General features: G+C 41.1%; 1 protein-coding gene across 1 annotated transcript in view; it reads right to left on the bottom strand.

Moving 5' to 3' along the window:
• Positions 1-16,175, bottom strand: part of TRPC4 (transient receptor potential cation channel subfamily C member 4) — a 308,233-nt gene that overhangs the window by 130,382 nt on the left and 161,676 nt on the right. The window contains exon 3 of the mRNA XM_019525278.1: positions 14,138-14,656. Within this exon, the coding sequence (XP_019380823.1) occupies positions 14,138-14,656 (519 nt within the window). The remainder of the gene's footprint in view (positions 1-14,137; positions 14,657-16,175) is intronic.

The raw sequence follows: 16,175 nt of genomic DNA on the forward strand, positions 1-16,175 counted from the left end.
CATGCATATAAACCCCCAAAGGTAAACACTCAAAAGTCTGAAAACGATAGACAACATTTTCAAAGCTGTGGGTGTAACGTTTGTCTCTTAAATTCATATTTAACTGCCAAACTAAAGGATAATGTTTTGTGGAAACTGGATCACTCATTGAAATCATTGAAAATAACACTTCTGAAAAATCAGGTTAAACACAAAGCCCTAAATTTAGGCATTAAAGGCTTTGGGTATCTAGGTAAGTGGCCTGAAGAAGTTTCAAGTATGCTAAGCACCCTGTTCACTGAGAAGCCTAGCTTCAGATATGAAATGCAAAATTCTAGTACTCTTGGTTCAGAAATGATACTTTTTATTAGACCAGCTAGGAAACTGCAAAATAAAAATCTCTTTTTCTGCAAGCTTTCAGGCTTAAAGGCCCTTCATCAGGCTCTGGGAAAATTAAAGAAGGTAAAGTAAAAAGTCCCCCATAAGGTAGCAAATCAAATTCATTTTTGCACAGAGGGAGCTGGACATGGAAAATCTCCAGGGAGGGGATGCAGAACCCTGGCAAAGGCTCCAAACCCTACACATACACCTACAGCCCCACATACCTTCACAAATAACACCCCCCACACACAGTTAAAAAATAGCCTCTCATGATTTACATACAAAATCTCTTCATTTTTAACAGTTTGTCTCATGGTTTTTGACAGGGTGGGTTTGGCAATACTTCATTGATTTTATAGCCCTCTCCCCCATGTGGTTGACATCTGATACCTACAGGTACACCTGCTGTTCCCTAGAGCCCTCCTAAATTTGCATTCCTTTAAAACAGGCTTCTAAAGACTGTTTTTTTTCCCCATACCTGAGGCATGTCTCACCATTTTTAATTTCTTTTTTTATCCTGAGAGAGGATGTGAGTATCCAAAAGCTTGCAAATAACAACTTTTTGTAACTATTTAGTTGGTCCAATAAAAAATAACATATCTGCCCAAAGACTCCAGTTACAGGTCAACATCCCTGTCTTTCCACATTCCTGGATCGTCTGGGAAAAGCACAAAACACCTGCAGAAGCCTTTGCTGCCTGAACAAGGGTGTTTGTACCTGAAAGGTTGCAAAAAATATTTTTTCCAACTACTTTAGTTGGTGTAATAAAAGATAGCTTGTAGTGGTGGTTTTACTAGTCTGACTGCATTTGCCATGTACTGACCTGCAAGGAATGGAGCCTGGCTCCTGCCCAGTTTCATTCTTCTTTCAGGATGGTTTATCCCAGAAGGCAATATGCAAGAATGCCAGTCAGTGAAAACGCCATAATACACTGGGTGAAAAACAGGTAGGGGTGAAGGGAGGGGAATGTTGACCTGTAGCTGAAGTCTTTGGGTAGATGCAATATCTTTTATTACACCAACTAAATAGTTAAAAAAAATGCTGTGATTTGCAAGCTTTTGGATACCCACATCCACTCTCAGGCCAAAAAAATAAAGAAATTGAAAATGGTGAGAGATACAAAAGATAGTCAAACATGCCTCAGGTCTGAAAAAAAGTCTTTAGAAACCTGTTCTACAGTAATGCAAATTTGGAAAGGCTACAGGGAACAGCAGGTTGTTTGTCTGTAGGTATTGCCAATCCCGCCCTGTCAAAAATCAAGAGATTTGGTATGTAAATCATGAGAGGCTATTTTTGAACTGTGTGTGTGTGTGTGTGTGTGTGTGTGTGTGGAGGGGTATTTGTGAAGGTGTCAGGGGCTGTGCGTGTATGTGTGGGGTTTGGAACCAGGGGAGGGGTTGGGGGGGTCCCTGTACACCACGGCAGGATGTGGGGTACTGTGCCAGTGCATGTGCACGCATGAGTGTGCATGCATGTGTCTCTGTTCCTGGCAGGGAGAGGGTGTTTATGTCTGTGTGGACATGTGCAGAGAGAGAGAGTGAATACAGTGCACACCCCTCTGCATATGCGTGTGTGTGTGTCTGTGTTCATGGCAGAGAGAGTGCATTTGCATCTGTGTGTCCATGTGCAGAGTGAGTGAAATTAGTGTGCACACGCCTACATGTGTGCACCTGTGTGTTTGGCCATAGTGTGACAAGGGTGGCAGGGAGCAGGGAAAAGAGGTGGGTATGTGCCCCCCCACTCCCAGCCCAGTAGGGTCCCCACCAACTCCCAGGCCAGCATCAGGAGGGGAAGGTGCCCTGCACCTCCTCCCTGCAAGCCCAGCTCCCATGGGAAGAGGGGGCCTCCAATTTTGTGTTTGCCCAGGGACCCAGTATACTACGTTAATCTGCCTCTGCCTACTGTACAGGAGCGGTACCCCCATTTCAGGGCTGGAGTGACTGCATGGTGGTTTTACAATACATATTTTTATGCTCTTATGCTCTTAACTTTCCCCTCCCTCCTATTTCTACTTCCCAAATGCTACGCTTCATATGCTGCTCCCATCAGGCACAACAGGCGGAAGAGAAGAACACAAGGCTGAGACAGTCATCTGATGCCACTTCCGTCTCCAGTAAAAATGCTGGCAATGTCACTGCCAGGTGTCTATTCGCTACTCTTAATATCCCTTTAGACTCATTCCTAATACTGAAAAAGCATATGGGAATTCACCATTAGCCTCTCTCTGCCACGATGTAGACAAGTCCTTGTATTGTGTAAATACATCAGCAACTAAGTTTGCATTTTATATAATCATATTAGAATTAGGCAGGAGCAGGATAAAAAGTTGGGGGCCAGTGGCAGTGGCAGTGGCAGCAGGGGAGGGGACGAAGAGTCACATGTCACTGCAGGGAGAGGAGAGTCATGCGCTCTTGGAGAGGCTTGGGTCCTCCGATGCACCCAACTCTGGGTTGTAATGGCCACGTATAACAGTGTATGGTGCAGGCTGTGCTAAACTGTTATATGCGGCCATTGCACCCAGCCCTGGGGTGTATCAGCCCTCCCCATACACTGTTATATGCAGATGTTACACCCCAGAGCTAGGGCTACCCCGGCAGGAGTGAGGGGAGTGAAGGGCACCAGGAGAGCTGGGGGGAAGTGGCTTGGCTGTAAAGCATGATCATGTTTTCTGTGTAATTGTTGTATATTGTGTCTCTTGTAGGACAGGAGAGGACAATTTCCCATTCCCCCTCAGACCATTACCTTAAGATTCCTCAAGAAAACCTGTAAAACCAGTTGAGTGACTCTGGCCAGATCCTAAAGTGCCCTTTAAGTCCCCTTTGACCACCTGTAACCCAAGATCCTGCTGTTGCCTTTGTCTAAGGAAATGTGCATCCCCACAGCCTTAAAGAAGACCGAAGGCTTTTCACCCACTAAGAACTGCTACCCAGAGGAGTTTTCCGTCTTTTGAATCCTCTGTGAAATCCTATGAAATGTGAACTTTCATTTTTACCCAGGAGAACTTTTATAATCTTTTCTCTGATGCCTCATGAAGGGTGTTTGTGCCCGAAGGCTTGAAATTAAAGAATTTTTTTTGCAAAAATCTTGTTGGTCTACTAAAAGATATCACTTCTTTCCATGAGCCCTGACTGATGACCCCCTGTGAATTGTTTTGTCTGCATTAACAGTGCTGCAATGAAGCTGCTTCTTGGCTGGGGCCCTGGATGAAGGCACCGGCAGGGCTGGTGGGGTAGAAGCTGCGGGTTGGGAGTGAGAGCCACCCCAAAGCGTGACAGATCAATGACCACACTCTTTTTGATTAAGCAATTTTTTTTTTTTAATTTTCATACAGAGTCAGACATGGTTGCCTCACATTATGCTGCAGAGTCCAAGGACCCCACATCTGCTTTTTGGTGGGAGACTAGAAATCTGACAGTGCATTGTCCTATCACCATTTCACAGTAACCCTATTCGCATGTCAATGCTGGTTTCCCCGCAGCTCAGGTTACAGCTCTCTCATCAGTCTGTGCCTTGAGGCAGACCTCTTAACTTGGCTTTCCAGGAGTTTGAACAGATACCAGCCTTGTTCAATAAACCATAAAGTTTCCTCTTGTAGAAGCAGACTTCTGTGATGTGACTGTTCTAGGGCCAGCAATATTGTTTTCTTGTTGCTTGCCCCATCAGGAATAGAGGAAGCCATGCCCTAGCAAGCAGTCCACAGAGACAAATCCCCATTCCTTCCTTACCTTCCGGTATGCCAAAGACCTATTCCATGATTAATTACCCAGAACTACCTGACCCATACCACATGCACCCAAAGCTACGTTAGGGTTCTCTTCCAGAATTGGCAAAAGTCTGCTTAGCTGTGACTTGCACTTGGCAAGCCATGCACTTTGTTTTCTCTGTTCATCAGTCAGCCACCACCCACATTTCTGAGGTCCCAGGAGCATTTCACTTGCAAAATTCCCTGCCAGTCACCCTTCTGCCTGGTCCTGGGGCTGTGGGGGACCCCCTTCTCACAGTGAATGACTTGCTATCACCATCCACTGTTTTGGGGTGCCCCAGGCCACATGCTAGGGTTTGCCCCTAGCAATGAAACAACAAGTAACGAGTGCCTAACAGAGCTAGCCACAAAAAGGAATTCTGACATTTCAATGTATACTTTTATTTCAGATTATGCAAAAAGCCAAAATTTTGAAATTTTTTATAAAGCAAAAATTTTTAAAAAGTTTTAATACAGAAACATCAAAATATTGACTTTGTATATTTAATAGTTACTGGTCAACTTTATAATACAATATTATATGTAATAATAGTATGATATAATTTCAAATATATAAAGACGTCCTTGTTAATATATTTCAAAGTAAAAGAAATCAAAATGTCTCAGCACTGTCACACAAGCATTTCAACCTCTTCCCAAAGAAAATGTTATTGTGATCAGTGTTCTATTGCAAGCGTGTTACTGCAAACACATTCACAAAATGTTTAGTTTAAAAGAAACTGCATTTTTCAACAGAAAACTGTTCCATCAATGAAATCATGACTGATTATTCATAAATAAGCCTATCCGCATTAATCAGTTGGTTCATAAACTGGCTCTCTTGGGTAGAAAGAGGATGGTCTAAGAATATGAGGGAGCAGAAATAAATTTATACATCTCATCAAAAAATACTTTGAATTTGAGTAAATTACGAGTTGGGGGGAAGGATAAAAATATTGGTGTCTACCGAGACTGTAACTGATAGTGAGAACATTCACTGAACTGCTGCAGAACTCTACCTTTAAATGCCTTGTTAAAATTACAGGTAACACTACATTGACTTAAATTGCCAAGTAGTAGAGCCTGCTCCATCCTCAATGAAGTTAAATCTAAATATTATTTGACATATACACACACACACACACACACACACACACACACACACACACATATATCACATCAGAGCAGGACTAGGCTCCATGGTAATGTATCTCCATAATAAAATCTAATTGGTTAATAATAATCGGAGGCCATGACACTGTTTCTACCTGCTCAGAAACCTACCTGTTCTTAATAAACCCATCCATAGGATTCACAGAGCTAAGCCGAGTGAGCAACCACAATCCCAGTTCTAACCCTTATGACCTGGTGAAGTCAAGAAGGCCTCTCATGTGAATGAGGATCACATAAATGACTGTAAGATTTGCAGGAAAGTGTTCCGTCTTTCTATAATAATCACAGACAAAACCAGGAACACTGCATAACAGTCTGACTGGCACATTTTAACAAACACTGACTGATTATTCATAAATATGCTTATCTTCATTAATCAGTTGGTTCATAAACAGTTTTCATAATGTGTTCTCTTGAATAATTTCCTTTTAAAAGATTTTCTGGGCTTTAAGACGTAATGTTTACTCTAAAGTCTGCATGAAAGCTCTGTGGATTTTGTTTAGGATTGACTGTTTTTATATTGTTAATAAGCTTGACACCAACCCCCAAAAGACCTTTTCATTCTCCAAGCTCTTGAAATACAAACTATGTTTATGTTCCTAATCTTGTTTAAACTCACTAATTGATATTTTCCCAAATGACCAGATACTGGCTTCCTCAACCTTTGCATGCGGGCGAATTGTTCCTTTTTGACCTTTAGGCTGCTACTGGGATATTGATTTTTCTTAGAGTAGGTGTTGTAAAAAAACACTGTCTTTATATAGAGAACATAGCTACATCAGAGAGAAGTGACCCTAGGCCAGACTGAAACATCCTGCTGCTGTTCTATGTATGGATGACAGAACTGGAAAGGGATAGTAATAATGCCCTGAGAGATCAAAATGGCAAAATGTGTTGTCTTCTCTAGACAACGAAGATAGGGTAGTGTATTACTGAACAGGGTGAAGAGGCTCAACACACGAGACAGGAAGTAATAAGATGAATATAAAAGAGAAGTAGCAAAGGAATTAGGATTTATTCATTTGGGAAATAAAGACTAAGAAAGCTCTTTATAATTCCAAATTCTTTCTGCGTTGAAAAATAATTGTTTCCTAACAACATGAATATTATGGAGCACAGAGATAATTCTACTGATTATGACACAGCCACATTCTGTCCTACATACATGAGCATTAATGAAATCAATGACAACCATGACTAACAGTGAAATAGGGCAGGTTTCTTTAGTTTCCGGTAATGGTGTAAATTGGGATTTGATGTACTGAAATCATGGAGTTTATTTTAATTATTTTATATATATATTTAGAGTTATACTTCACCCTATCCAAATGATTCAGAGATGCTTCCAATAAACAAAGAAGCCACAGAACAATACCTCAAAACTCAAGAACTCAACCCTCCCACCCCTCAACCACTGCCTCATACCTGAACCTCTGCATGTGAAAGCCCTCCTGCCAATCCCAGTTCTGCCTCCCAACTGATACAAGAAACCTCTTCCCATTCCTCTATACTCATTCCTACCAACCTGCCTCACTTCCAGAGGAAATTCTCCACCCTCCCCCAATGTACTCTCTAAGCCTACACCCTCTCTCCTGTCTGCCCCTCAATGTCCCTTCCAAGCTGCCTCTCTCTACCCAACACTTAACACTTCCCCACCTTCTCTCAATGAAGACAACACTAAATTCAAAACATTATAACCAAAAAATTAAAAGAAAGACCTCTTATTCCTGCTTTGGTCACTGCCAAAGAGCAATGTCAAAGGGTATCCCCAGGGCAGCACCTGTCCAAGGAGGCCAGCCAGCTTTGTAGGGCCTCCAGATCCTTCTCCCTCCTTTTGGGTGGCCAATAGGGCTGTGCGAAGCTTCAGTCCCTGATTCAATTCGGCAGAGATTTGGCCTGATTCAGTGGCTGAATCTCCAATTTGAATCAAATCAGGACAGCCATTAACTCTCCGAATCAAATCAGAAACCTCCAAATTGATTTGGAGAGATTCAGAAAGATTCGACCATTCGGACATAGACACAGCTTTAAATGTTTTTTCTACATACCCCAAGGTACCAGGTGGCTTGTGAATGCTGAGATGCTGGGGTGGATAGTACATCTCACAGGAGCATGGGGTCCCCAGCACGCTTGGCAACAGACCTGGAAGTGGACCAGAACCACTTCTGGTCCACTTCTGGGTCCACCAGGGAGTGCGCAGGGTGGCCGCTCTGTGCCCCTCCACCCCCAGCTCAGCAACTGTTGCTTCCTGGGTCTGGAAGGGCACCCAGGGGTCCCCTTCAGCCAATCACTGAGCTGAGGGGGGGAACAGAGAGGGCCCCTGCACACTCAGTGGTGGACCTGGAAGTGGAACAGAAATACTTCCAGTCCACTTCTGGGTTCACCACCAAGCACGTGGGAGGAGCCCTTGTGCTCCTGTGGGACGCTCCATGCTCCCTACCATCGCAGTGTTCATGAGCCATGCCTGGTACCTCCAAGTACATAGAAAAAACTTTTATAGCTATGTCTGAATCGCTGATTTTCCAAATCAGCATCGAATCTTCAGATCAGATTCAGCCAAATCGAATCAGGACAGTGATCTGAATAAAAAAAAAAAAAAAATCAAATCACTGTCCCCGATTTAGCCCAAATCCAAATCCAAATTGAATACAGCCCATTTTGCACACCCCTAGTGGCCAGGCCAATATGCTGCCTCAGCTAGGACCTAGTCTTTTCCCAAAGGAGAAGGGATGGTGGGGAAGGGAATGATGACCACAGTTCTTCAGCACAGGGTGACCAGCTGGCTTTTGTAAAAAAAACTTTTGCAGGAGGATATTAATCCAACCTTTCCCCCCTTTTTCATATATGTTATTTAATACATTTTCTCAGATGCGTAGATAACAATCTACAATTCCCAGATAAAACCACCATGGCAAAATAGAGCTAAAACTTGGATTAAATATCAGTAATTTAAGCAGATATTATATTATAAGAATTCTGCAGTTCTCTCTCCAATAGCAAACACTACAAACCCAGACAATTCAGAATTAAGGCTACAGTGGAAAAAAAAATCAAATATGTTGAATTGTACAGTTAAGAGAGCCAAGCAACTCTAACACAGCCTGAAAGTTTTGCCAGAAGGAGAAGAAATAATTTATCTTTAAAAATCAATCTACTCTGAAAATATAAACATGTAGGTACCTTAACCAAAGCTGTATAGACTGGTAAAATGTACTCAGGGTAAAGAGGTAGGAAAGGTGGATTATTCTGTAATAGAATTTAGCACTTTCAGAAGGAGCATAACATGGCATTCAAACTCTATAGATAGGCTAGTGTTTGGATAGATAACAGAGTTTCTCAAAGGTTACCATATTTCCCATTATTTTCACAGTCCCGTTTTAAGAATGTGACAGCATATAAACAAGAATCAGTGAAAAAAGTAACACAAGACTAACTAGGTTTCCAACACAGTGCATAAACACATATACTTCAGGTCTGTAATGGGCTTTTTGCAGTCAATGCAAAGAAAACTAACTGTTTGACCTTAGTATTCATTATAATTAATTTATTTATATCCCATAATCTGGCAGTTTATAATCTATATTAATTCAGATTTACCAGAGGGATTGTTGATAGAAAAAGCTTTGGTCTGTAAATTATACATGAAATTGTGGAGTCCCTAATGCATTCATGAAAGGAATCATATTTGAATCTAGTCAAATTTACATTTGATTCAGGAAAACAGGAAGCTTTTTGGTGTTGCCCATCAAGTGGCATAGTTAGAATGTAAATGACTAATAACCTCTCAACTAGTTTAAATAAATGCTTCCTACATAGAGGAGATATTATATAATACCGAGGCAGACAATGAAGTGTTCATTACACAATGCTGAGCAGTTGTGGGGCATTGGGGAATTTCTGATGCATGTCGCTAACTGTAACCTAGCAACAGCAGGTGTTGGGAAGAGCTGAGCGGAAGAAGGAAGGGACAAGAGCTACACCACACCTAGAAGGAGTCTCATTGCTTACAATCAGTACCAGCTGTGAAAAAAGCAGAGGAAAAATGCACCTTGGGGGTTCCTACCTGCATAGTTCGGTTAAAATAAAACTGCAGCTGAACACTTCGAAAATGCAGTGTGATATTCAAATCACCTACGTCCATACCCACCCTAACCGGTGCAGTTATTCTGCAGTGTAAATTTGGAACTGTAAATGCCCTTCATTTTTTTTATTTATTAATTAAACAAAACAGGCAGGTTTTATTAACTAGGCTGTTCACTTAGCAATACAGAGAGGATTCTTTCTGAGGCAATTCCAGGCACTGAAAAGAGATTTTTCCGAGACTTTCTGACAAAGGATGAGTGAACTGATCACAGTATTGTGGCAGACAAGAAGAGAAGATGAACAGCTTTTAAACACAGAGAGTTTTAAATACAATTGACATACACTTCTGAAGGTCTTTTAAGTTCAGAGGGAGTTTGATACTCAGGATGGCAAAGAGAATGGATGTTCCTTATTTATCTTTAGAGAAGACAGTATACAGGTACAAACAGTAGCTTGCAAACCACCACTTTGGTTTTCACCATTCTGTTTTAACATCCATTGCAATGTTCATTCTGTGAAAGTGTCTTTTCTCTTTGGGGGACACTTCTTCTCTCCATACTTACGCTGTCTTGTGTCTTTTTGATACCCCCTTCTTAGCTCAGCCAACGATGAACTTTTCCTCATCTCTTTGTCTATTTCTCTCCCTCTAGTGTGAAACCATAAAGTCACAATCCTGACATACTTCAAATCCTTCTCAAGCCTCATTTCTATAAGATGTTCATGGTAAATCACCTACAGATACACTTAGAAATTATTACTATCCAGAACAGTTCTTGTTTATTTGTCTCTTAAAGGACAGCTAACTGGGCAAGTAACTACCCGGTACATTTCCCTGATTTTCTTCGTTAGGTTGATTATGGCTCCTTCACTTAAACCAAACTTGAGATTCTTTAGGGCAAAGACTGTCTCTTATGGTATATTTATAGGCTAACATATTTGGATCTCAACTCTACTATCATATAAATTATGAATAGTAAAAATAGTGAAGACAGAGATATGATTTGGTTAGACCCTTTTCTCTAAGCACCAATATAAACAGGCTGAATGGGAGTCTGCACTGCTTCCCAAAAACTTTAAGGCCACAATTCAAAGTGCTCGCTTTGACCAAGGAGCCAACATCCTTCTGTGCTAAGAGACAGCACATTAAGCATCTACGACTTGTAGATTCCCAGATTTCTGAGCCTCTCTGGGAAGGGTAAGATAAATCGAATAAATACATTATATTTGTTGTCAGTCTCCTGAAACATGCAGCTGGAATTTGTCCAGAGGAGTCCTGCATGCTTACACTGTGTGCTTACAAAGAGAGGGAACTTTTCAAATATTTTCCATTGTCATACATCTGTTCAGGAGCAGACAAAACCAAGAACTTACTTTGCTGTTACGGGACAATTTAATTTATTTTAGGCTTTCCAAAACTGAACCTAACACAGCATCTTCCATTACTACAATCATAGAATCATAGAACTAGAAGGGACCTGTAAGATCATCAAGTCTGGTCCTCTGCCATATGCAGGAAGTTACTGGGCTCAGATGAGCTCAACAAGGCGCCTCTCCACTTCCAGCCACTTCTTGAACACTTCCAAGGTTGACCTCTGCTGGGAGTGTGTTCCAGATTCTGGGGACCCTTACAGAGAAAAAGTTTTTTCTTATGTCTAGCCTAAATTTACTTTCTATTAGCTTATGCCCATTGGTCCTTGTCCTCTCTTGAGGTGCCTTCCTGAAGAGATGCTCCCCTAGATCTTGGTCCTCACTCCTGATGTACTTGTAGTTGGCTATCAAGTCACCTCTCAGCCTTCTCCTACTCAGACTAAATAAGCCCAGTTCCCAAAGTCTTCCATAGGGCCTATCTTCCATGGCCATAACCATATGGGTGGTCCATCTTTGTACCCTCTCGAGCTTATCTATATCCTTCTTGAAGTGCAGTGTCCTGAACTGGACACAGTACTACAACTGAGGCCTCACCAATGCTGAACAGAGAGGGAGAAGTACCTCCCTGGATCTATTGGCCACACACAGGCTGATGCACACCAGAGTTGTATTTGCCCTTCTGGCAACCTCATAACACTTTTGGCTCATGTTCATCTTCAGGTCGATCGTGACCCCTAGGTCTTGTTCGATGCTGTGCCATCTCGTGGACCAACAAAATGGTCAGAAACAGAGTAATAGGTCCATTGTGGGTGATATTATTTGTTCCAGCATGTAATGGACAAATACATTTAGGAATATAGCGAAGGAATCCTATGAACCCTGAGTCTACTTCAGGGGCTATCAGGAAATATTAGAAAAAATGGGAAAAATGTGATCAAGTGATTTGGAATCTTTGCCCTGAAAGTCAGCATTACTTTAATGTTTGCCATAACAAGGATACCATGTAGAATACTAATCTTCATTACTGCAGTTTAATTAGGCATGGAAATCACCTGGGAACATGTAGGTCATTTGCACTTATAGATGTCTTTCACTGCCTAAGACTAAAGAAAATTCAGGCTTTACAGTAAGGTTTTCAAGTAACTGCAAAACTGGAAAACCCAAGTCACAGCAGACAGGTGCCAAGTGAATGTTTACCTATAAATTATATAAAGGGAATTATTTTTTTCAGAATTATAAATGGCAGATATATAGATCAGTTTCTAAAAATGCAAAAGAGGTAAAATATCTGAAAGTACAAGGTGGAGAGTAATTTAGAAAGCTAAGGAACAAGTTTCTTGAAATAATAAAAGAAAAAGCAAAAGAGCAATGACAAGACCTCTTTAAGAATTGTGTCACATATATTATCTATCAAAATTTAGTCAGTCTTCATAATTACCTTCATTCATTTTAAATGTAGACCTTTTCCAAGTAAAAAAATGTACTGGTTAGTACTTATGGAATTCAAGCTTCTTACTAACTTAGGTTTTTATTCTGCAAACCGCACTCATATGCTAAATGGAATGCATGGGCTTTATTGCTTGTGGGCTAAAAGATTCAAGAGAGATGGATTAGTTGTTTAAATAAAAAATAAAAAACCACACAAAGCAAAACAAAGGACTCCAGAACCCTGAACCTTGTTCATTTTTTAAAATATGAACAGAACTATCTGTTATTATTTGAAATGTTCAGGTATTTCCCCCCCTCCCCCTTTTATCTGTGCATGACTGCATTTTACTTGCTTTTGAAAGTGCAAGTGAAATTTTCATCTGGAATCACATGTAAAACTTCTGAAAACAGCATGCTTTCCTCTGTGAATATTCTAGCAAGGTTCTTATATGGTAATAAAGCACATGAGAACCTTTTGGATTTTAAAGACACTACAACATTACTCCAGTCCTTCAGTTATTGACTCCCGATAACTTTCAGGCCACAATTCAAAGTCCTGGTTTTGACCATGAAAACCTTAAATGGTCTCGTCCTTGCATACCCAGGAAACACCTTCTTCCTTATGTTCCATGTTGATTCCAAAGGTCCCCTAAAACCAACCTCCTGGAAGTATCATTAATGCCCCAGGTTCACCTGGCAAAACACATGGGAGGCTAGTTTTAGGATAGTAGCTCCAGTGCTCTGGAGCAATTTCCCTGGTGTATCCCACTAGATACTAAGCCTAGGCATTTTGGCTAGGGACAGATATTACACATAAACCAGTTTAAGTGGTCAGAAACTGGTTTAAACCTGTGACAGAACTGATGTTCAGTATACACAAACTGGTGTGAAAATGGCAAAAACTGGTCTGAGATAAACCTGGTTGGATGTAGTATCATCCTTAACTGATTTGGGTCAAACCGGTTTATGCAATGTCTGTCCCAGACCCCTTCCTGGTTTAACTTAAATCAGAGTCCCCCATAATTCCAGATGCTTTGCAACGCTGGGTGGGGCTCTTATCCAGCCCATCAGGACTGGCCCCTCCCCTCCGCTCCCTGGCTGCAGCTCCAGCAGAGACTATAGGTACAGGGTGTCTGCCTAGCTACCTCCTGCTCCCACCCCACCACCACTCAAGCAGGGATTCCTCCATCCCCTCTGCCTGACACAGATACCTCTCAGCATTAGCTAGCATACCACATGCTGGCTACGGTCCGTGATGTGGGAGACAGAACAAAGGCAGACAGGACGGTGTTGGCTTAGGGCTCTTTGGAGCTAATCAATAGGTAGCTGGTAATGCCCCTATGTTCCTTACTTGGAAAAAGTTGTTTAAGAAGAGCTTGACCTAATGAGAGATCCTTTTGTTTTGCCGATGGGCTGATAAATGCTATGTAACTCCCTGCTGTGTAACTAAATGCAGTGTAAATCCCTGCTGGCTCCCTCGCTGACCATTGAGCGGGTGGGGGCAAACCTCTCCCTAATCAGAGCATCCTGCTGGGGCCTGGACATGCTGCCATCAGCTCAGCACTAGAAAGGGAAAGGGAAGGCTGCTCTAGCACCCCCCGGCTTCTAGCCTGAGCCCCTGCAGTCATGTGCCTACATTTTTTCTGTCTAGAGGGGATGTCTGTGCAGAACATTTTGAGGAATTATTTGCAATTTTGATCCAAACACCAAAGAAGAGCTGCAATGCTGTGTTAGTGACAATGTCTGTTGAGGTACAAAAAAAGTAACCTTCCTGGAGCTATGATATAATAGCATATTTCAGATTGTAGTGTTATTAAATCTTAACAACTTCTTAAATGTGTCTAATTAAAGGGAGGAAAAGAGAGACCCAGTAGAACAAAAAAGGTAAGCAGCAATTTGTCTCACTTAAAAGGATACATTCCACACTATTATCTATCAGATTACTGCTATTAAATAAGTTTAAATATTCTCCAGCACACTCACCTCTTTTTGACGGTACTTAATTGCCAGTTTCAGTCTTGCAAGATCATTACCACTCTGTTCTTCTATCAAGCTATTATCATCCCTGTAATTAAGAATAATTTCCAATTCCCTGGAACTCCGTGTCTGATCCAAGAGATCTTTTGCAAATTGCTTACACTGCCGTGACAGTTCTTCATATTCTGATTTAAACTCATTTTCTACCTTGCTCAATTCCTGAAGCTCCCAACTTAGTTGAAATGCTGTAAGAAAAGGATCCTCACTAGACAATGCAATTAAAGATGGGCTTGCGAGAGCCTTGTAGATGTTGAGTCTGGATCGAGAATGGCGTAGGCTGTCCACATCTGAGCTTGACACACATTCAACACAGTTGCAGCGGACTTCATGTGGTCTGGGTACGGAAACCCCTTTCTGTACAAGAAGTTTTATGATCTCATAATTGTTTGTGTGAGCAGCCAGAATAATGGGTGTAATGTCCGGTGTGAATTCCGAGAACTGCTTATCCAGAAGTATGGGTGGCACCTGTAAGAAAGAATGAAAACACTTAGATAATATATACTCCTACTTGAATAGCAGCAACAGAAAATCAAGCTATAAATAGTTTATTTTTTTCAAACAGCTTATTGAGTAGTGTTGATGTCTAATAGGAATTGTAAGAAATAATTTATAAATAATATTTTGTTTGGGAAAGTTATCCCCTTTTTGCTTCATTTATGGCCAGGAATAGGGTGAAATATTATTTAAAAACCTGATTGTTTACAAACACTCCATAAGTAATTTATTACAGAAAATGACATTTAAATCACCGTTTCTGAACCCGTGGGTCACGACCCAGAAGTGCGTTGCAAGAATATATGAAAGGGTTGCAAACAAATGTTAAAAATGGATTCTCCTTTAAAGTAGAAAGATGTGGAAACTGGCTTTTCACTTGCAGGCTAGCAGAGTTCCAGCCTTCAAGGGGCTGCTTGGCGCCCCTCATTCCCCACAAATACCTCCCCCCTTCCCCTCACATCCACTCTCTGCCCTACACACCAGGGGGCGGTGCTCGGGGCTGGGGCCTGGGTGTGGGGAGCAGTAGGTCCAGAGTAAGGGGCACTGGGTCAGGACTAGCCATTAATGTTTACAAATGCGTCCTGATATAAAAAAAAAAGTTGTCATCCACTAGGTTAAGTAATGATCTGCCACAAATTTTAAATTTGGCTTGCAGGGTAGTCATGTATGATAAATGGTACTGTTCCCCTCTCCTGATTGGATAATTTAAGTTTCAAAAAGAGGTTGGAACCCTGGAGAAATCACTCTCTATCTGGTTTTCTCATTGGGCGGTGAATAGAAGACTGGTAAACCACAATTATAAGCTAAAAAGAGAGAAAATACATTTTTAAAAGAGTCAATGGGGAAAAAAAGAAAAATTTGAATGAGAGGATGATCTAGGATATTAATGTTTTTATTATTATTATTATTATTATTATTATTATTATTATTATTATTATATGTGTATACATTGCCACAATATGTTTTACATTTTAATTTTTTATTATTCTTTTTTATTAATTATTTCACAGCTCACTCCTGTACTTTATTATTGGGTATAGTGCCATGATTAATCTAACTATAGAAAATGGTTTGTAAGATAGAGTCCTAATAAAGTACTAAAGACAGAAGTGAGGAGGGAGTTTGAAATGCTTTTTCCTTTTGTTATTATATTTTTAATGCCTTGATCATCACTGTTCTTTGACCCTTGCCAACTTTATTTTAATACTGGTCTTCAAACCTCAGCTACAGGCCTTCTTATATGGTAATTTTGGGTGGCTCCTAGAGCAACTAATGTCTGGCTTGTCCACACAGTAACATCTAAAACTAGTTTTAAGCACTCCTTATGCTGCTTAAAGTTAGGCCACTACAGGGAAGGATTATCTCTAATCCCTGTTACCCAGCTCATCTTATACTAAGGTGTAGTCAGTCTAGACTACACCTAATAGTAAACACTCCAACCACCTTCCCTCCCCCTCTTACCTGGATCAGGCTCACTGCCCCCCCCCCC

The sequence above is a fragment of the Gavialis gangeticus genome, unplaced genomic scaffold, assembly GCF_001723915.1.
Source record: "Gavialis gangeticus isolate Ggan-Ray unplaced genomic scaffold, GavGan_comp1, whole genome shotgun sequence".
Taxonomy (NCBI): Eukaryota; Metazoa; Chordata; order Crocodylia; family Gavialidae; genus Gavialis; species Gavialis gangeticus.